We start from the raw sequence: 20,601 nt of genomic DNA, 5'->3' as shown, positions 1-20,601 counted from the left end.
ATTGTAAAAAATTCCAATATGACAAATAATTTATGTTCCTTCACTTTTACAGTTCTCAGTTTAAAAAAACTCTGACATCAGTTTATTTATTTGTGTCTGAGAGTGAACATTTTGAAAAGGCTTAAGGTGACGGTTACCTGTGCTCTGGGGTGTAAGTGGTGAAAACATGGGGATTTTAACAAGTTTACTAAGATATGTCTGCAGTTGGTCCATATCAACTTGTTTTATAGAACAAACTTAGGTTTTATCAAAATGGATGTTCACTTTCTTAGAATAGAATAGAAAAGAATAGAAAATCCCTTTATTTTCCCACAATGCGGGATTCTGGTGTTCACAGCAGCAAAAAGATTATAGAAAAAATAGCACACACATGTGGACCTTAGAATCCTGTATGAGAATAACATAATAATGAAGAGTTCCTGCATTTCTTTTTAAAATCTAAATATTAATCTTTGGTCAGACTGTACATTTATTCATATCATATATTTCTGTTTCATGTTTGTTCTCATCAAAAAAAGAAGAAAAGTGAAACAAAGCAGAGCGAGTTTACTAAGGCCAGCCTTTAGTTACATCTGTTCCCGGGAAAAATAACCTTACGTCACAAACCCCGCCCAAGCTGAAAGAGATGTCGGTTTATTTAGGTGTATGGCAAGCTATTTTGACATTTATTAGAAGTGCTGTCTTCTATTGTTCCATTTGTAGAAATAATTGTAGAAATTCTTCAAAATTAATCAAAATTCCTACTAGCCAGAAATGTACATTTAGATATCATAAATTACATTTTTGCTTTTAAAAATTACATTTCAGGCTTCTGAAAAAATATAATTGTACTAGTAAGAAGGAAGTAGAAATACAGTTTAGATTTCTGGATATTTGATATTTGAATTATTTGTTTTTGACATCTGAAATAATAATTGTGACTAGCAGTGACCTTTTATGGAGATCTGATAGTAGACTTCATTCTCATGGCAGCCTGAAATGTAATTTTTGATAGCAATAATGTAATTTAGGATATCTATATGTACATTTCTGACTAGTAGGAATGTAGTTTTGAGTAGGAAGAATCTTATTTTAGAGATTAACAAATGAAACAATTGAGAGGACAGCGCTTCTAATAAATTCCAAATCGGCCTGCCATACCGGTTTCAGTTCAAGGCCACGCCTCGTAGAAAACCACCAACCAATAGGAAGCCCGGACGCCAGGGCTCTGGTTCAATATTCATGTTCTTTCGCGGGCTTTGCTAGTCACGTGGTTGTTTCGCGCGAAAAGAGACTCCAGTCAGGAAGGAGAAGAAGCAGCAGACCCACAGCAGCGCAGCAATGGCGGTGAGTAAAAACCAGTGAAATCTGCTTTTATTGGGTTTTATTGCGTAACCTCTGAGTTTAGTTTGTGATAAAACAGATAAATAAACAGAGTTTAGTAACTGTAGCTTCAGTTTATCCGCAGTTATCTGTGCTTTAGTAGCTTTGCTGATAATAATGGAGAGATTTGGTTTGGTTAAAAATGTCCGTTTAGTTCAGGAGTTCTTGTTAAAATCCTTTTTTTCTGATGAGGGTTCTGGTGTTTTGATTTAATGTGTGATTTAATCTGTAATCATTAGTCAGGAGGGATGTTTTAAAGGGTGAGCTGCCATGTGGCTGCTGATGGCATCCCATATAACAGACTAAAAACAGCCACTCTGTTTCCCACATGGGTGTTTTTATTGGTATATATGGGCTAATCTGATGCTCCTGTGAGGGTTTGGATGAGTCAGGAATAAAAATAATGAAAAGGCTGCACGTGTTTCTGGATGAAGCTAAAAGTTCAACTAAAAAATGCATAAAATTCACACAGTTTGAAACGAGATAAAATATCAGAGCTGATGTTTCATTTTCAATGGACCATCAGGTCTTATTTACCCCCATTGATAAATTAATCAGCCAATTCCTGATGATCATGTTAGAGAAGAAAGTAATTATATAATTGCATCTGATGTTCAAGCTGCATTATTAACCATCAAATCTGGTAAGTGTTATAGATTAGATTCATTATTAGATATATATCACTTATTATTTCATCTTCATAATAATAAATGTAGGATGTGTCAGACTTCCTGCTCATGTAGATATTGATGGAAATAAAGTAGATATATTAGCTAAAAACAGGCCTTTAAATCAGATATTATCAATTTAAGTATCCCTTTAAGTGAAAGTGAGGTTAAATCTGTAATTCAGAATAAAATCTGAGGTTTGGCAGGAAAATTGAGATTATATGGAAGCCCGTTTCTGCCACACTGTAAAAAAAAAAAAAAAAAAAATTATCTTATTATAATGAGATGCTAACTCAATCTAATGAGATGCTACAGTATTTCATCACACTGGTAGATAAAATTCAAAAGACTGTGGGGGGTAATGGTTGCATGAATGGAAGGCAGAAAGAAGAGGCAGTCATATCTCCACTCAGAATTGGTCTTACTGGACTTAATGGTTATCTTTTTATAATATGGAAACAGGGATTATAATCCCTGTAATCAGATGGAAACAGTGGAACATTTATTATTAGAACGTAATGAGGGAAATCAACACTTAAGTCGATTCTTAATAGAGAGAAAATAGGATTTTCTATGAAAAATCGTTAAGGAAATAAATCAAATTCAGTTAGAAATCAATTAATTCGATAAAAAAAAAACACTGGATTATTTAATCTAATTTAAAGTATGATTATAAGTGTGTGTATGCATGTGCATATACACACATACTGATTTATATGCGAGTGTGCATGGATATAAATAAGCAGAATTAGGTGTGTATTAATACCTTCCCTCTGACATCATTGATGACCTCACAGCAGTCTGGTAGGTGGCAGTAAGCGCACCTTAAGTTGGTTTCCATCCTTCAATAAAAACATTTTTTTTCATGATTCTGATCAGATTTTGGTTGCAGTAAATCCATCTGATTGGTTCCTAAAGTGGAACAAAACAACAAAAACATTTTATTTTATACTAAAACTTGTATTTGAAACTTTAGCAAATTGTATATTCCTGAAATCCTTTTTTTTTTTTTCGTTATTGTTGCAAGCACCTTTTGTTAATGGAAAGTCAAAGAAAAAGTTTCAAACCAGAAATTAATCTTTTCCAGATTAAGTTTTTACGAATGAGACCTTTAAATTGAATTTTGTGGATCAGATTCTGTGAAGGCAATCGACACGCAGAAGAAAAATGCAAACGAACGAAAGCAACGACCTCACAGCTCAGGGTTAGAATTAAAATGAAATCACATCAGCTTTTAAAGTCAAAGCAGCTGAAATGTGTTCAAAATAATTCCCAAGGCTAAACCCAGGAGGTGCATCGGAACATTCGGTAAAAATAATATATTTTTCGAATGATTTACATAATTGGAAAATAATTACTGATCAGACTGTTGATTGGAAACTATAACAGATCCTATAAAAACATGAGAAGCTAGATGTAGCGCGCCGTTAGCCGCAGAGATGCAGAGCTAATAGCTAGCAGACAAAGGGAACTGTTTTAAACGGACGCTAGCTGTTAGTTTAGTGACTCTGATTGTTCATTGGGTCTCTGGGAGCCGATTGGCTGCTCTGCAGCTGTTGGCTTCTGGACGGCAGGTCTTGGTTCACTTTGATCAGACTTAGAAGAATATTCCTTCCCAATATGGCCTCCTCCAGGTCGACCGAACCTCTGTGGGATAGCAGGGCTTTTATAGGGAAAATACATTTCATCCTTTCATCCGTCGTGTAAATATTTCCCTCATGCATGTGGATCTTAACTGGTTTTGTTTTCCAGGATTCCTCTGAATCGTTCCACATGGCCACCAGCCCCAGCCGAGCCTCCAGGAGAGGAGACCTGACCTCCAGCCCCGGGCGGGACCTCCCTCCCTTTGAGGATGAGTCCGAGGGGCTGCTGGGGGACGGCCCCCTGCCTGAGGAAGAGGAGGCAGACGGGGAGGATCTGATTGGCGACGGGATGGAGAGGTAGGGACCGGGTTCTGGCACGGATCAGAAACCTGCTGGGTGGATCGTAACTGTGAGCTGCTCCTCCAGGGATTACCGTGCCATCCCAGAACTGGATCAGTACGAGGCAGAAGGTTTGGACCTGGATGACGAGGATCTGTCGGAGCTGTCTCCCGGTGCCCGGGCTGCTGCGGAGGAGGCGATGAGGCGGAGGGACAGGGTGCAGGGAGAGGGGAGGCTGAGGAGAGGACTCCTTTATGGTGAGAAGAACCAGAACGATCTCAAACCTCTCCAGGCATCAGCAGGATGCAGACTGACGCCGTTTGTTCCTTTCAGAAAGCGAAGACGAGGACGACGAGCGGCCTGCGGCGAGACGAAGGCGGCTAGCGGAGCGCGCAGCTGAGGGCATCACCGACGGAGACGACGAAGAGATGATCGAGAGCATCGAGAACCTGGAAGACATGAAGGTTTGTGAAGTTCAAGCTTCCAGGCCTTTCTGAGCCGCTCTGGTTCTAACCGGATCCTGACCCGCAGGGTCACACCGTCAGGGAGTGGGTCTCCATGGCGGCTCCTCGACTCGAGATCTACAACCGCTTCAAGAACTTCCTGCGGACCCACGTGGATGAAAACGGCCACAACGTCTTCAAGGAGAAGATCAGCGACATGTGCAAAGGTAGTTTGGTTTCCTGGGTTCGGCTGTTTGACGAGTTTCAGTTCTGGAAAAAACAACCCGCGGTTTGTCGTCCCGCTGTGTGCAGAGAACAAGGAGAGTCTGGTGGTGAATTATGAAGATCTGGCGGCCAGAGAGCACGTTCTGGCCTACTTCCTGCCAGAGGCCCCCACCGAGATGCTGAAGGTGAGCGCCGTGGTTCTGCTTCCGGTTCTGGATGGAGAGCGGGCCGCTGTGTGTGGCTAACTGGACCATCTTATGTCTTCGCAGATTTTTGATGAAGCAGCCAAAGAAGTGGTCCTCGCCATGTACCCGAAATACGACCGCATCGCTCACGAGATCCACGTCCGCATCTGTAACCTGCCGCTGGTGGAGGAGATCCGTGCCCTCAGGTTCTCCCCCTTCTGACCCCGACATCCACTCAGGCCTCCGCCATCGCTTTACAGCGGCGCTAGAAAGCAGGAGCAGATTAGCGACCGGGCGTTTAGCCAGGAATATTCTATAGGGCATCCATCTTGGTGCATCACATCTGTAGATTCTAGCTGCTGCAGGCGGGCTAACGTTAGCCCCGACTGAGGTCCGCTGATTGCTTCGGAAATGTGCTTTTATATTGCACATTAAATCGGTAAATGGTCCATAAAGTGAAGCTTAAAGTATAATTTCTCGCCTCAAATGATCTTAAACTTATTTTATTGAATTAAGGCAACAGAAAAGAGAACTTTTAACTCAATACTCTGAGCTCTGTGAGCGCTAACCTGGAAGCTGCTGCCGCAGTGCATGCTGGGACAGCTGTCAGTCTGGAGAACGGACACGTCTGCTCTGTTCTGGTGAACTGGAACAGCACTAGGGCTGAGGATGGTGACGTTTCACGAGGACACGAGATTTAGATTTATTTATTGATTCGACAGGGACGGTGAATATTATTAGGAATCCTGCAAATTCACCAGAATTATCCAACAAGCTCGTCTGTTTCCCTGGACAGATGCTAAAAATTGTCGACCTAAAAACACAACAGTAAGAATTTTACAATGAAAAATACAAATATAAACTATAACTCTTCAAAACTTGTTTAAAAATACAGAATAAATGTTCAGTTGACTACAGATTTTAGGTCACCGCATTTTCCTGACCATAAGGCGCACCAGACTATAGGGCGCGAGTCACTTTCCGTGCCGGGCGGCTCCTTGGAAATAATGCCGGCTTTTGGGAAAACTTGAACAACAGAGCCAGCAGACACGTTAGTCCATCTACAATCCATCCGCAAACGGTGGCGTAACTTGCCCGGCGCTGCCTTTCACTTTTTCATGAAACTGTGGTCTCTGTCGGTCATCCATCGCTCCCACGCCGCTCGCAGCCTTACTTTGAACGGCCGGTTAAAGTTCCTTCCGCTAGCGTTACTGCTTTTAGTTGAACAGCGACTGTCTAAACGCTGGCCCCACTCGATGATCCACCGCTCGAGTCTTTCCTCCACCTCGCCTTATGTCCGTGGAAACTCATCTGCGTCTTCTTCACCCGTCGGAGTTCGTTTTCCATCTTCCTCCGCTTGCGAACCATCGATTCATTAATCTTGAATTCTCTGGCGGCTGCTCGGTTTCCATGTTCCTCTGCGTAGCTGATAGCCTTCAGTTTAAACTGTGCTTCATAGGCGTGTCTCTTTGCCATTTTCAGGGTCGTTATGACAACAATGTTCTGCATAAAGCATGTACCTGTTCTTTTATACACAAGCCACGCCCACACTTCCCCCTTTAACGTTCTCATGGTGGTCTCAACAACGTCCGCAGTAACAACACACATAGGGCGCGCCGCACATTTTGAGGGAAAAAAGACGTTTATATGTGCCTTATATTAGCGAAAATACGGTAATAGAATGAGAATGAACAAGTACACATGTTGAGAAACGGCCAAAGACTGAAATGAACAATTATTATGACATCTATGATGTTTGTTTTTACTGACCTCCTCTTGGCTCCTCCCCCTCAGGCAGCTCCACCTGAACCAGCTGATCCGAACCAGCGGCGTGGTGAGCAGCTGCACCGGCGTGCTCCCTCAGCTCAGCATGGTCAAGTACAACTGTAACAAGTGTAACTTCGTGCTGGGGCCGTTCTTCCAGTCCCAGAACCAGGAGGTGAAGCCGGGCTCCTGTCCAGAGTGTCAGTCCCAGGGGCCCTTTGAGATCAACATGGAGGAGGTGAGCTGCTCCGAGTCCAAAGCGGCGGTAGAACCGCTGAGTTTAAGCCTTCCGGTAACGGCGAGTCTCCCTCCTTCAGACGGTGTATCAGAACTACCAGCGGATCACCATCCAGGAGAGTCCTGGAAAGGTGGCGGCCGGCCGCCTGCCGCGCTCCAAGGACGCCATCCTGCTGGCCGACCTGGTGGACAGCTGCAAGCCTGGAGACGAGATCGTAAGTGGCTCTGACCCAGGAAGTAGGTCGCTCCCCGGAGCGGGCGGAGCTTCTGTGGTCACGTCCCGTCCTTCTGTCCCTTCAGGAGCTGACGGGAATCTACCACAACAACTACGACGGCTCCCTGAACACGGCCAACGGCTTCCCGGTGTTCGCCACGGTGATCCTGGCCAATCACATCACCTGCAGGGACGAGGGCGTGGCCGTGGCGGAGCTGACGGACGAAGACGTCAAAGCCATCGTGGCGTTGTCGAAGGACGAGCGGATCGGGGAGAGGGTGAGCAGGGCGCCTCCTGAAGCGCAGCCGATCTTTGTCTCGGGTGAAGCTGACCTCTGACCTCCTCCTGCAGATCTTCGCCAGCATCGCCCCGTCCATATATGGTCACGAGGACATCAAGCGAGCCCTGGCTCTGTCCCTGTTCGGAGGAGAGCCCAAGAACCCAGGTACTGACCCCCCCCCGCCGCCGCTCTGACTCGGTCCGATCCTCGCCGCCTGTAGAATCCACTCATCGGTCGTTCTGTCTCCTGCAGGTGGGAAGCACAAGGTCCGTGGCGACATCAACGTGCTGCTGTGCGGAGACCCGGGAACCGCCAAGTCCCAGTTCCTCAAGTATGACTGGTCTCCTGGCAGACCGCTGGGTCTGAGGTTCTAATCGGGATCAGAAGCTGTTCTAACGTTTCCTCCCGCAGGTACGTGGAGAAGGTGGCGAGCCGCGCCGTGTTCACCACCGGGCAGGGCGCGTCCGCCGTGGGTCTGACAGCGTACGTTCAGAGGCACCCGGTGAGCCGCGAGTGGACGCTGGAGGCCGGGGCGCTGGTGCTGGCCGACCGCGGGGTCTGCCTGATCGACGAGTTCGATAAGGTGAGACACGTTTACTTTGAGGGTATGGGAAACGTCCGATGACCAGAAACGCCGGACAGATTCAGTTCCAGTGGAAGTTTGGGTCATCAGGGATTCCAGAAAAGTTAAAATCAATCCACTGGACTTTGTTTCCAAGTTTGAAGACGTTTCTCTTCCATCCAGAAAGATTTTTTGATTCAAAATGTCAGAAATGGCGTTGAGTTCCAGGTTTTATCCAGCAGCCCAACAAAGCCTGGTTTATGTTTAGAAAACATGCAAATAGTCTTATTTTCTTTCAGTTTCAAAATTTAATTTTTTTAAAATATATTTTAAAAATATCATATTTAAATCCTCTTTCTTTTAATTTTAAATTTTATCTTCATTTTTTGTCTTTGTTTGGTTTCAACATTTTTTTTTTTTTTTTTTCAAAACTGTTTCCAAATAATTAGTTCAGATCTTCTTCAGAAATGTTTTTTCCTTTTTATTTTTGTCAGTCATTATTAACCTGACTCCGCAAATCCATCTGGGGGAGTCAGGTTAACGCAAATCCATCTGGGGGATGGATTTGCGTTGAAGTAATTTTGGGAAGGGGCGAAAATACTGGTTAGCTGATTGGCCTATGTTGGTGAGAGACGGGCCAAATAAACCAATCAGATCAACGAAGCATATGACGTACTAACAGAGCGACGATGAAAACACAACCACAAGCCAGGCTACTCTTGCGGAAACCAGTCGGGAGAAGAGCAAAAACATCTTTTCCTCTGAGAAAAGCCTCCAGAGCAGTGTTTTGCTCTTCTTTCAGTGAAGAAATACTCTATAATTCCGATAAAACTTGCTTGATAGCCACGCTAACGCTAGTTTCATCAGCTGAAGCCGCCATGTTCTTTAGACTGAACTGTCGCGCTTCTTGTTGCGTCACACCTCAACCCGCCTCAAAGCCAACGCTGATTGGACGTTCGTTTGGTGAACGGCTCCAAATTTTCTTTAACGGAGAGTCTCCAGACTGATCTGCGAGTGAAACCTTGAAAGCTCGTGAGATCAGGATGGTCTCACGAGGCTAGGTTCCTACAGCATAAGGCAAGTTAAATTTAAGACTTTTTAATGCCACTTGAAATAAAAATTTAAGACCAAATTCACAAGAAAAACCTGCTTGCGACAACTTAACCCAAAGGTTTATTTTAACATAAACCACTGCACTAATGTTTCAAATGTTGAAAAGCTTCCCATACAGGAAGAAAGCTAAAAACACACAAATGACAAATATATTTGAACAATTATTTAACTGAATTCACAAACTTTGTTTTAGCAGGGAACAAAACTAATCAGTTTTAAAGCCCCAACATAACCAGTGCTAAGTCTTTTTTGCAGCTATTTTTCTTTGTATGGTTTTCTTAGTATGTTTGATTTGGTGATAAGTGGAGGCGTTGCAGAGACAAGGGTGGAACTAAACTGAGAAATACCGGCTGTTTCTCTGTAACTCCATTTTGACGCTTTGTGTTTCGTGCTTCGCATGCGACTCCACTGCCTTAATTCCCATCGTTCCCAGCTTGAATTGAATTGAATGGTACTGGTTTAAACCATGGAGAAAACTCTTGGCTGGAGACAATTTTGGTTACATTTATACTTGCTCATATTTTCCAGACAAAAAGTAAATGGAGCATCTCCCAAATGTCCCGGCCGCAACAACGCTTTATTGGTTCCGCTGTCGGGACGGAACCAATAATGGCGAGCTGTTTATTTTTTTATAAAAAAAAGGTAAATTTTAATGTTTTATTTAGATTACAAAAATAAATTATAATAAAAATAATCCTATTTATATTTTAAAAATTAAGACCCATGAAAGACTGATTTAAGACATTTTAATACCAATTAAGGCCTTAGTTTTATTTTGAAGAATTCAATGCCTTTTAAGACTTTTCAAGGACCCGCAGGAACCCTGTTTGTTTCCCGTCTATTGTTCTCTCTGTACTGAAGTTTGACCTCTGACCTCCAGATGAACGACGCCGACAGGACGAGCATCCACGAAGCCATGGAGCAGCAGAGCATCTCCATCTCCAAAGCCGGCATCGTCACCTCGCTGCAGGCCAGATGCACCGTCATCGCCGCCGCCAACCCCATCGGTGAGTGACGGTTCAGACCGGCGGATGGACTCGAACCGCCGTTCTCTCTAACCGCTTCGCTCTTCTGCTTTTCTCCAGGCGGCAGGTACGACCCTTCGCTCACCTTCGCGGAGAATGTGGACCTGACGGAGCCCATCCTGTCGCGTTTCGACGTGCTGTGTGTGGTCAGAGACACCGTGGACCCGGTGCAGGTACCAGAACTCTGGAGTCTGACGTCAAACGACGTCCGGTTCGAATATTTGAAACTCTCCTGTTCTCCACCCAGGATGAGATGCTTGCACGCTTCGTCGTGGGCTCCCATATCAAGCATCACCCTAGCAACAAGGAAGGGGGCGTGGCTTTGGAGGATGTGGTTCTGCCCAACACGTCGGACGTTCCTCCGATCCCTCAGGAGCTGCTGAGGAAGTACATCCTCTACGCTAAAGAACGGGTACGATGGCGCCGAGGTCTGGGCTGGAGGGGGGTGGGGGTTCTGCTCCAGCTGCATTATGGGTAACGACTGTTTCTGTGCAGATTCACCCCAAACTGAACCAGATGGATCAGGACAAGATGGCGCGGATCTACAGCGACCTGCGGAAGGAGTCCATGGTGAGTCGACCATGTGGAAGAAACTTTGTTCCTTCGTTTCAACCAAAAAATTTTTTACTTTTTTTTTTTTTTTTTTTCCAAATAAAAAAAACAAATCTGGGAAAATCGATGCAATCCAGGAATTAAACTTCTAAAAACATTTCATTTTAAAAAATATGTTTTTAGGGCACCTTTGCTATTTTATTTTAAATATATATATTTTTTTCATAAATGTTTTTACTCCATTATATTTTCAAACATTTTTTTTAATAAAAAAATTGTTTTTTATTAGTTTGACTAATTTAATTCTTATTAAATAAAATGTGTTTTCAAACACCTTAACCTGAAAAAAGGAAATGTAAAAAAAAAAAAAAACATGAAGTTTAAAAATATAAAATCTATTAAAATATTTTTATTTCATATAAAGAAATCTGAGTTACTCTTCTTGACATTTTTTTTTTTTTATGTGAATTTTTTCCCAAATTTCCATGTAAACAACAAAACATGTTAGAACAAAAACGCTCCAAACTGAATCCTGCTTGGTCCCTCTGAGGCCATCATGTTCTGGTTGGAGCTCCATGAAGCTGATGACGTTTTGCTGCCCCCTGCAGGCCACAGGCAGCATCCCCATCACGGTGCGTCACATCGAGTCCATGATCCGCATGGCAGAGGCTCACGCCAAGATTCACCTGAGGGACTACGTCCTGGAGGACGACGTGAACATGGCCATCAGAGTGATGCTGGAGAGCTTCATCGACACGCAGAAGTTCAGCGTGATGAGGAGCATGAGGAAGGTCTGTGGCTGCTCCTCCTTCAACCCTAGCTCGAATTATTGGAAGAGTCGACAGCCGGACCGACTGCTAGATAGAGGTTAACTCTTTGGTTTCTGTCCTCCAGACGTTTGCGCGCTACCTGGCGTTCCGCAGAGACAACAACGAGCTGCTGCTCTTCATCCTCAAACAGCTGGTGGCCGAGCAGGTGGCCTACCAGAGGAGCAGGTACGGCGTCCAGAACGACACCGTCGAGATCCCTGAGAAGGATCTGCACGACAAGGTAAGAAGGAAGCGCTCCCCGCCCGCGGCGCCGAGCGGCTGGAAGGCCTCGGCTGATGGTGTGCGTTTGTTTCTGCTCTCCTCCAGGCCCGACAGATCAACATCCACAACCTGTCGGCCTTCTACGACAGCGAGCTCTTCCGCTCCAACAAGTTCAGCCACGATTCCAAGAAGAAGCTGATCCTGCAGCAGTTCTGAACCCAGACCCTGGAGAAGCTCAGAGGGAGACCATCCGGGACTGCTGACTTTATCTGAGGGATCACCTGGAGCGTGGCGACGTCGGAGCTCCCATCAGTTACAGAAGAACAAGAAGAAGAAAAAAAAAAGTTCTGCTGCTCCGTCGTTCCGGCTGTAAATAATTGTACATGTTTGATGTGAGGATTTCTGCCTGTTTGTAGTTTTGCTCAATGAGCAGGAAGTGACTTTTATTGAAGATGAAAAAGAAAAAAGTTCCTGTTAAAATGAAGCTGATAATAAATACATTTTCTAAACCGTTTCTCTTCATCTCAGCCGTTATTTTCCCAATGAACCAAATGAGTTCATATGTGTAAAATATTCATTTGAGCTTCTGTTGTTTTTAAAGGAAAAGTCGCTCATATTCAGAATTCAAACTTCTGAAAGTTCTTTAAATCTGAAATGATACCATCCTGTTCAATAAATGATCAGTGTTTTTAATTCAGAGTGATGTTCATGTGAATGTGCTTTACTGGAGGCATCCATGTTTGTCAAAGAACACTACTGCCACCTACTGGTTAGTGACGTCACGGTGCGGTATCGGCTGTTGATCAAGTCCCAGTGCTGTATCTGGTGTCTGGGGGTCAGATCAGCAACGCACTGCGGACAGCGTGCGCGTTCATGTGTTTTGAAGGCTTTGTTTGGAGGGGTTTGAAGGGAGAGGCATGGTTGTATGTTCAAAAAATATAACTTGCTGGAACTGTTTTCCAAGATCTCCTACAGCACCTTTCACTATAGCTCTGGTGAATTTCAATGGTGAAGTCCTCTGGAAATCTTCAATAATTGTTGTTGATTGCAGATGTGTCTAGTAGTTCCCATTGATTTAGCTTGTAAAGCGGGGAGAATGGCGCTAGGCTTACCGCACCGTGACGTCACTGCTGGAAGATGGCAGGAGGGAGGGGTTACTATATTTGGGCAAAAATGGCCGCTCCCAGACTCAGTGATCGTGATGGAAATAATTTTTTTACTGATTAACACTAAATATATTAAATCACTGCGAACATATTAGTTTTACGTAAAAATAATGATCCATTGATTATTCCGTGCTATTTAGGATTTTAACTGCCATGCACGTGGGCACTGTCATGTTACAACTTTATTCTCAAAGTACATAAAAAAAAACCTCTAGCCTGGCCCTAATACTTATAGGCCTATTTAAAATAAATAAAAGTAAATAAATAGATTTAGATCCAATACTCTTCAGTGCACGCAACCAGGGTCAGTAACACACAGACATCATTAATCACATTAATCACTTCTCAGGTTTGACTTTGTTTCCAAGTCTGAAGACGTTTCTCTTTACTCCAGCGCCACCTAGTGGTCAATATCGCTTATTGCTCTTTTGAAGATCAGATCTTCATACAAATTTATTATAAAACACAGAGATGGGACAGAGGTATGTGAAGAAAAAAAATATTCAAATTCATTAAATACAAACATTTCAAAATAATAAAAAAACATTAACAGTATTTCAAACTGTAAAACATGTTTATTCCATTGTGAAAAACTAAACTTTCATAATTTGAAATCACATTTTGACCGACCAACAACAACAGTAGTTTATATATTCAAAGAGGAAAAAGATGATTTGTTTTATAACTTCTAAACATTTGCAAAAACTATCCAATCTATTAAGTGATAATTCTAAAAGTTGAATTATTTCAGTTTCAAAGCAGCTCTGTGAAGGTTTTCTTAAAATGAAAAAGCATTTCTGGAAATGCTTTATCATTTACAAATTTTACATTTCAAATTGAATTTTGGTATGTATTTGCTGGGGTACATTTTGAAAAGTAAATCTCAAATGTCTTTTTCTTTTTAATTTTAATTAAGTAAAAGGATGAGCAGTGTTAAAGAAGGAAATGAAAATGCAAACAGGATGATTACTTATTTAATTTATGAGTCAAACAATGCAGCCACATTCTTAAATATGTTAAAGATTTGCTTCCATATTTTAGAGGATGACATGTATCGGTGCTAAAAGTAGCTGCTGTGATAAAGTGAGCGCAACTTCCCTGATTCCAATATCTTCACCAAAACCAGACTAGCTGTTTACCGACTAGCATAATCTAAACACATGACTTTATGCCTGGTTAATTGGCTCCAATGGAAGGAAACATCTGATTCACAACTTTGTTTGTATTCATTTGTATTTTTTTTTATCTTTTGTGGCATGACATCTGGATGGAAAAACTGCTTGTGACAAAACACAGATGTATGGCATAAATGCAAACATCTGGGCCAACCTGAAGCCGGGCACACACTGTACGATTTTTTGCCCTTTTCGGGCCGATTCTCCATTCGTGGGAGAATATTTTGATCCGGCCGACTTTCAATCTGATCGCATGTCGTGCGTGGTGTAGTGTCCAGGGGGTAACGAGGAGTGATCAGGCTCTCGCGACCGCCTCGAAAATCAAACATGTTTAAAATTCAGTCAGCCGTTGTAAGGTGGCATCAGAGCGTCGGGCTGCACAGCGTGAGGATAAACATTGTGAGCTGTAAACTTTTAAATCATTTAGTTTAGTCGTACTATGGAATCTCATTGGTAGAATTCCCTTATGACAGAAAGAAGGCCACGATTCACACCATTTTATCATCCGGAGGGGGGAAAGATTTAATTACAAAACCGAATTCATACAGCTGTCTTAAACACTTCATACATCCAGCAATGCATCGTCACAATTCAGTTATCCCCCACCTTCGGTCCATTCTAGGCGGCATTTATAGTTTCCACATCGCACTGTGTGGATGCACATGCACGACTGGACGCTCTTCCTGGAAATCTCTTAGCTTATGACCTGATTGCGTGCGAGTCAGCCAGTAAGAACCCTGTTTTTGCCCAGATTCGTACGTGACTCCCAGTATGTAGACGCCCTTCTTACAGCCTGCTTCCTCTGTGTTGCTAAGTGAGCATGATGTCAGAAACAGGACTACATAACGCAGTACAACTGCTTCCATATTTGGCAACCAGCCAGATATTTATATTATACAGTACAATTTGAGCTGTATCAGCGTGCAATGAATGAAAATATCGCATAGTGGCTGCCCTGCTTTAAAAATTCAGTATATTATGCAGCCTTAAAGGGGCCATAGAGTGCAAATCGTCATAGATGAATAACGATAGTTCAGTGGCTGAAATGGACGTACAGAGAAGTTCAAACTCCATCAACCCCTCCTTTTTCTGCAAATCTTACAATTCCAAACCTCCACCATAAAAGGGGCGAATCCAAACGAAGCACCGAGGTGACGTCAATTCGGGGATGTTGCCTTATTTGGTTCTGGCCTGGACTTTTGTCACGTCCTGGTAGGGCAGGCGAAGGGGTGAAGCACGAGCCGCCGGTGTCCAGGCTACCGTCACCGGGACAGATTTGGTCGCTCTGTACCCCGCTGGCTCCATGCCCCTGCCCACTGGGGTTCCCGGACCAGCCCTGGAGCTGAAAAGTAGGACATACTACCATATCAACAATTTGATATGGTGCTTGTTGCTATGATGCATCTTTGCTCAGCAGCTTACCTCGTTGTAAACCAACCAATCAGAGCACAGCTCATCTAAATATTCATGATCATACCATAAAAGAAAGAAACCTGTGGTTTCATTCTAGGGCTTTTAACCAGGCTTCATTAGGGCTCATAGAACAGCTAATATGCCATTTTCAGCCCAACCAATGTTACACACCCTATTAGAGACCTGAAGGACCAGATACCCTATAGAATCATTCTATGACCGTTTTAATTCTCATGAGTATTTGCAGCTAAATCTTTGTCCATATCACAACAGAGCGGCTCCTGTTCTGCGTGGATTGTCATGTGTGTTGTTAAACCTGCTTGCTGGTTATATCCCTGTCCACATAAATCACAACAGAACGGTTTCTGTCCAGTGTGGATACTCATATGTGTCCTTAAACTTACTTTGTGACTAAATCTTTGTCCACAAAGTTCACAGCCATAAGGTTTGTGTCCTGTGTGAGTTCTCATGTGTGTAATTAGCTGTGTTTTCTGACAGAATCTTTGCCCACAGATTTCACAACAGAAAGGTTTCTCCCCACTGTGGATGTTCACGTGTGCTCTTAAAGTTGACGGATGGCTAAATCTTTGTCCACATAGATCGCAACCAAAAGGTTTCTCTCCTGTGTGAGTTCTCTGGTGTGCTTTCAAGTTTGATAGTTGGACGTATTTTTGCCCACAGATCTCACAACAGAACGGTTTCTCTCCTGTGTGGATTCTCACGTGTGTGTTCAAGGCTGATTTTTGGTAAAATTTTTGTCCACATAAGTCACAGCAAAAGGGTTTCTGTCCCGTGTGGATTCGCATGTGTACTCTTAAACTTGGCTTTAGAGTGAATTTTTGTCCACAAACATCACAACAGAAGGATTTCTCTCCGGTGTGGATTCTCATGTGATTGTTCAAATTATGTGTCCGTGTAAAACTTTTCCCGCAAACATCACAACAGGAAGCTTTCTCTTCTTTGTGGATTCTCTTATGGATGCTAAAACTTCCCTTTTCAGGAAATGTTTCACCGCAGTCTTTACACCTAAACATGTTTCCTGTCTGGACTTTCCCTCTTGAGTCCTCGTCGTCCTTCTCTGTAAGATGAGTATCTCCATCATCCAGAGAAGGTGAGGATCCTGTTTCTGGGCTTTCCTTCCAGTCAGCGTTCGCGTCTTTAGGTTTCAGTCTAGATTCAGACAAATGTTTCAGCTGAGAGATGCAGGGTTTTACTTCATCTGAGGCAATGAAGCAATCTCCATCATATTTCACCCTGATGGATTCCTCTCCCAGAACATCTTTGTCTTTAACTTGATGTTGATGAAGCTGTAGGATCAGAGGGCAATGATCAACATCTACGCTCTCAAAGGGAGGAACACTGACTGGAAAACTGATGGTCTCCTCCTTGCTGTTGAGCAGCTCTCACCTCAGACTGATGCAGACCTCCTCCTGTTCCTCCTTCGTGTGGGGGGGCTGTGGATTGAGCAGCTCAGCACCTACCAGGTGGTCTACAGGGTCCTCTTCTTTAACCACCAGCATCTGCTTTACATCTGCAGGAAACATTGAAACATTTGATGGATATTAGCGAGAACCTTGGCACAGTCTGGGCATTGTTAATAATAATAAAATAAAATTCCTATTTTAGAGAAGAGCTGTCAAGATCTCTTTATGACTTAAATCTTTATTATTCTTTTCTAAATGACAGACCTGTTTGAGGGTCTAAACATACATAAAACTCATTAAAATTTGCCTAACAATTGTCCCCTGTGTGAAATATTAAAGGAGTATCCTCCCGCAGCAGTGTGTCGCAGTGAGCTTGTCGCAGATATTTTTGATTTATGCCCAATTTTTAAGCGTAGTCTGCGCTATGCTAGCCTCATCCTGATCTCGCGAGCTTTCAAGATTTCACTCGCTAATCAGTCTGGAGACTCTCCGTTGAAGAAAATTTGGAGCAGTTCACCAAACGAACGTCCAATCAGCGTTGGCTTTGAGGCGGGTTGAGGTGTGACGCAATGAGAAGCGTGACAGTTCAGTCTAAAGAACATGGCGGCTTCAGCCGATGAAACTAGCGTTAGCGTGGCTATCAAGCAAGTTTTATCGGAATTACAGAGTATTTGTTCACTGAAAGAAGAGCAAAACACTGCCCTGGAGGCTTTTCTCAGAGGAAAAGATGTTTTTGCTCTTCTCCCGACTGGTTTAGGCAAGAGTTTGATCTATCAATTGGCTTGTTTCTGGCTTGTGGTTGTGTTTTTTCGTCATGGCTCTGTTAGTACGTCATATGCTTCGTTGATCTGATTGGTTTCTTTGGCCCGTCTATCACCAACATAGGCCAATCAGCTAACCAGTATTTTAGCCCCTTCCCAAAATTACTTCTACGGAAGGTTTCCAGATGGATATGCGGAGCAAATCCATCTGGCGGAGTCAGGTTAGCGCTATGCTATTCCACGAAAAAATCCATCTTATTCTGGATTAACACTTGCTCCAGGTCGAGCTAAACCCTCACAATGTGGCGGGTGCACTAACGTATGCTATTTACGTTAATTGGTTACTACTGGCTTTAGTTAATGTCACCTTACATTTCCTTAAACCTTCACTAATGTTATGATTATTCCTACTGATGATGTATGAGTCTGTTTATTCGTAATAATTCCTTCCAGTTTCGTGTCAGAATGAATGTTTTTCCAAGTTTTCCAAACCATGCAAAGAGCAGTGTTGCCAACTTAGCGCTTTAGTCGCTATATTTAGCCACTTTTCAGACCCCTCTAGCACTTTGATTTCTAAAAAGCTCCTAGCGCCAAATCTAGAGACTTTTTCTGCTACTGGAGACTTTGGATACAACATCTAAAAGCAGCGAACTCTGCTCTCCAGAGCAAGTAGATTGGTAACCCCGCCTCCTGCTCTCCTCTATCTTGTCTGCTGTCATGATTCATGCAGCTATTATTTCATCCAAATGAAAAATGGAGAACAGAGAAGCAGATCATGGCTTGTCTACAGTGAAAAGAAGGACTGGGTTATTTACTTTGGCCTTTTTGGAAACACAGGAAGGAGCAATCAGCTAAGTGAGCTTAGTGCTTGGAAAAAATCTTTCATTCCTTTAGAGACAGCATGAAAAGTCAGCTGAGTACAAAACATAGAGAGGAAAACAAGAAGAAAAGAAATGGATGTCTATTCTATTAACATTTCTCTATCTGTAGATTGGGTCTGTTTCATGTGTTGTCTTCTCCATTCAGAGGGGCCCCTGCCTGTCTTTGCCTAGGGCCCCAAATTTCCTAAATCCGCCCCTGTCTAATTATGACAGTTCCTCTGTCAGGATAAAAAGTCATCTTCATTCTGCAGGTGGCAAAGATGTGGGAACAAAATGAGAGTGGTGTCTCTGGATGTCTGCTCATCTGCAAACATGTGATGATGTATTGATGTGATGATGTAATGATGTGATGATGTAATGATGTGGCAGACTGGAGTTGTATAAAATGATTCTCTAACTGTGAATCAGACCACTTCAACTAGATGTGAGCCCAGTTTTCTAAGCAGCTGCCTTCTGTAACTGACCAAGATTATAATTTCTGTTTTCATGTCTCCTGGTTAAATCACCAATAAACATTAAAGTGTCATTGAAAGAGTTTGTCCTGGTTGATCTCTGCTAAGGAAAACAACCTGAGAGAGAAACCTTCCAGGAGCAAACACAGAGCTTTCCTTTACACTAACATGGAAACAGAAACCTTTCAGATGCAGAACTTCTGGCTTTAAAGCAGCTTCCAGGATGTTGGGATGAAGATGATCTCTGTCCTCCATTTTAGTCTTTTCTCTCCTGCCGCTGTAGCTGCAGTCTTCACATCTTGTTACTTTATCTTTTAATGTCCCTTTAACAGCTTCTGAGCAGTGGATGTCGCTACCCGATCTGCGCATGCGCGGACAGAATAACTTCCGGGTACACTATAATATTTTTCTCGTTATTTTATTTCGTTATTTTATTGTTTTTCTTACTTTTTTGGGTCATTTCTCGTGAGGGGCAGGGGTTTTAACTCATGTACCACACACCAAACATATAAGAGTAGATCCCGCATCGACAGCTGTCGTCTATGGGCGCTGACAGAATTTGGTGGCGCCATCTTGGGGAGGTCGACAGCTCCCCTCGGTGTGATGTCTTGAGCAGGAACAGAATCAATTTGAATCAACTTAGCTCGCTGAATATTTAACTAATTTTCACGTTTTTTTTTTTCGAAAACAAAGAAATGATTCAGCGCCTTTCTGAGTGTGGTTAAGAAAAATAGAATATTCTGACAGGATGAATGCACGTACAGCTACTGATACATTCTATAATATTTTTATTTTGATATACACAAACATGTTTCTAGTTCTATCTATCTATCTATCTATCTATCTATCTATCTATCTATCTATCTATATATATATATATATATTAGGGGTGGAACGGTTCACAAAATCCACGGTTCGGTTTGGTTCACGGTTTCGTGGTCACGGTTTTCGGTTCGGTATATGTTTATTGTTACACCGAAAAAAAAAAAGAAAAAAAATTATAAAAATGAATGAAAATTTTTTTTCTTTATGAAATTAATGAAAAAAATCCAAAAAAAATTAATGAATTGAAATAATTTTTAATGATCCGTGGAAACCCTGGATCATTTCCACATGTTGTGCTGCTTTGATTTAATCATCTGGCGCATGCCCTCTATGATCTCCAAGGAATTCAGAGCGGAGCGGACGGGAGCCACAGCGGGGCAGGGCTGGGCGGAGCGCTGACGGATGTATGAGACATGTTGGTCATGTTGCTGTTAGCGTAAACAAAACGTGTTGCACAATGCTTGCACACTGTTGCACTGTTATCCACAGCTTTCTTTCCGCCGTCATGGTAGGTCACTCTAAATGCAAAGTGGTCCCATACAGCAGACCTATAAAGTGCTGCTGGCGCGTCTTCCAACTCCTGTTCTTTCCCACTCGCCATACCCACACAATTCTCCACAACAACTGATTTTTTTCTGCTACACCCGGCTACGCTGCTTCGCTTCTTCTTCGTCTTGTTTACTACTGGTGGTTGGCTTTGGTCGCAGTACCGCCACCTTCTGCTCTGGAGTGTAAACGCTTCGCCTATGAGAAAAAGGAGCAGCGCATGAACCGAACGCAACACACGCGAACCGAACCGAGACAGTCAAACCGAACGGTTCGGATGGTTTTCATAAACCGTATATATATATATATATATATATATATATATATATATATATATATATATATATATATATATATATATATATAATGTATTGT

General features: G+C 42.9%; 2 protein-coding genes across 3 annotated transcripts; one reads left to right on the top strand and one right to left on the bottom strand.

Moving 5' to 3' along the window:
- Positions 1-1,205: 1,205 nt before the first annotated feature.
- On the top strand, positions 1,206-12,097 carry mcm2 (minichromosome maintenance complex component 2). Its single transcript, XM_038279681.1, has 20 exons — positions 1,206-1,326; positions 3,783-3,970; positions 4,040-4,209; positions 4,286-4,416; positions 4,484-4,622; positions 4,708-4,805; positions 4,890-5,011; positions 6,600-6,807; positions 6,887-7,021; positions 7,107-7,298; positions 7,372-7,465; positions 7,553-7,631; positions 7,712-7,883; positions 9,856-9,982; positions 10,061-10,173; positions 10,248-10,412; positions 10,496-10,570; positions 11,161-11,343; positions 11,447-11,602; positions 11,689-12,097. The coding sequence occupies exons 1-20, from the start codon at positions 1,321-1,323 to the stop codon at positions 11,797-11,799; spliced, it is 2,664 nt and encodes an 887-aa protein (XP_038135609.1). The 5' UTR covers positions 1,206-1,320; the 3' UTR covers positions 11,800-12,097.
- Positions 12,098-15,439: 3,342 nt separating this feature from the next.
- LOC119779852 (gastrula zinc finger protein XlCGF8.2DB-like) lies at positions 15,440-19,274 on the bottom strand. 2 transcript variants are annotated; one of them, XM_038279677.1, is made up of 2 exons: positions 19,038-19,270; positions 15,440-16,868 (listed from the first exon to the last, which is right to left on the bottom strand). In XM_038279677.1, the coding sequence occupies exon 2, from the start codon at positions 16,369-16,371 to the stop codon at positions 15,562-15,564; it is 810 nt and encodes a 269-aa protein (XP_038135605.1). In that variant the 5' UTR covers positions 16,372-16,868; positions 19,038-19,270; the 3' UTR covers positions 15,440-15,561. The 2 variants fall into 2 exon arrangements, with proteins under 2 accessions (XP_038135605.1, XP_038135606.1); XM_038279678.1 differs by having other exon boundaries at positions 16,234-16,868; positions 19,038-19,274.
- Positions 19,275-20,601: the final 1,327 nt, after the last annotated feature.

This window comes from Cyprinodon tularosa, unplaced genomic scaffold (genome assembly GCF_016077235.1).
Source record: "Cyprinodon tularosa strain WSP-4 unplaced genomic scaffold, ASM1607723v1 ctg152, whole genome shotgun sequence".
Taxonomy (NCBI): Eukaryota; Metazoa; Chordata; class Actinopteri; order Cyprinodontiformes; family Cyprinodontidae; genus Cyprinodon; species Cyprinodon tularosa.
The sequence above is the reverse complement of the archived record's forward strand: the minus strand, read 5'-3'. Positions and strand labels throughout refer to the sequence as shown.

Bases quoted from the DNA above. Each gene is read 5' to 3' on its own strand.
- LOC119779852 (XM_038279677.1), bottom strand. From the start codon at position 16,371: ATGTTTAGGTGTAAAGACTGCGGTGAAACATTTCCTGAAAAGGGAAGT.
- mcm2 (XM_038279681.1), top strand. The intron at 5,012-6,599 runs GTTCTCCCCCTT...CCTCCCCCTCAG, and splicing joins GAGGAGATCCGTGCCCTCAG to GCAGCTCCACCTGAACCAGC. The intron at 10,413-10,495 runs GTACGATGGCGC...GTTTCTGTGCAG, and splicing joins TCCTCTACGCTAAAGAACGG to ATTCACCCCAAACTGAACCA.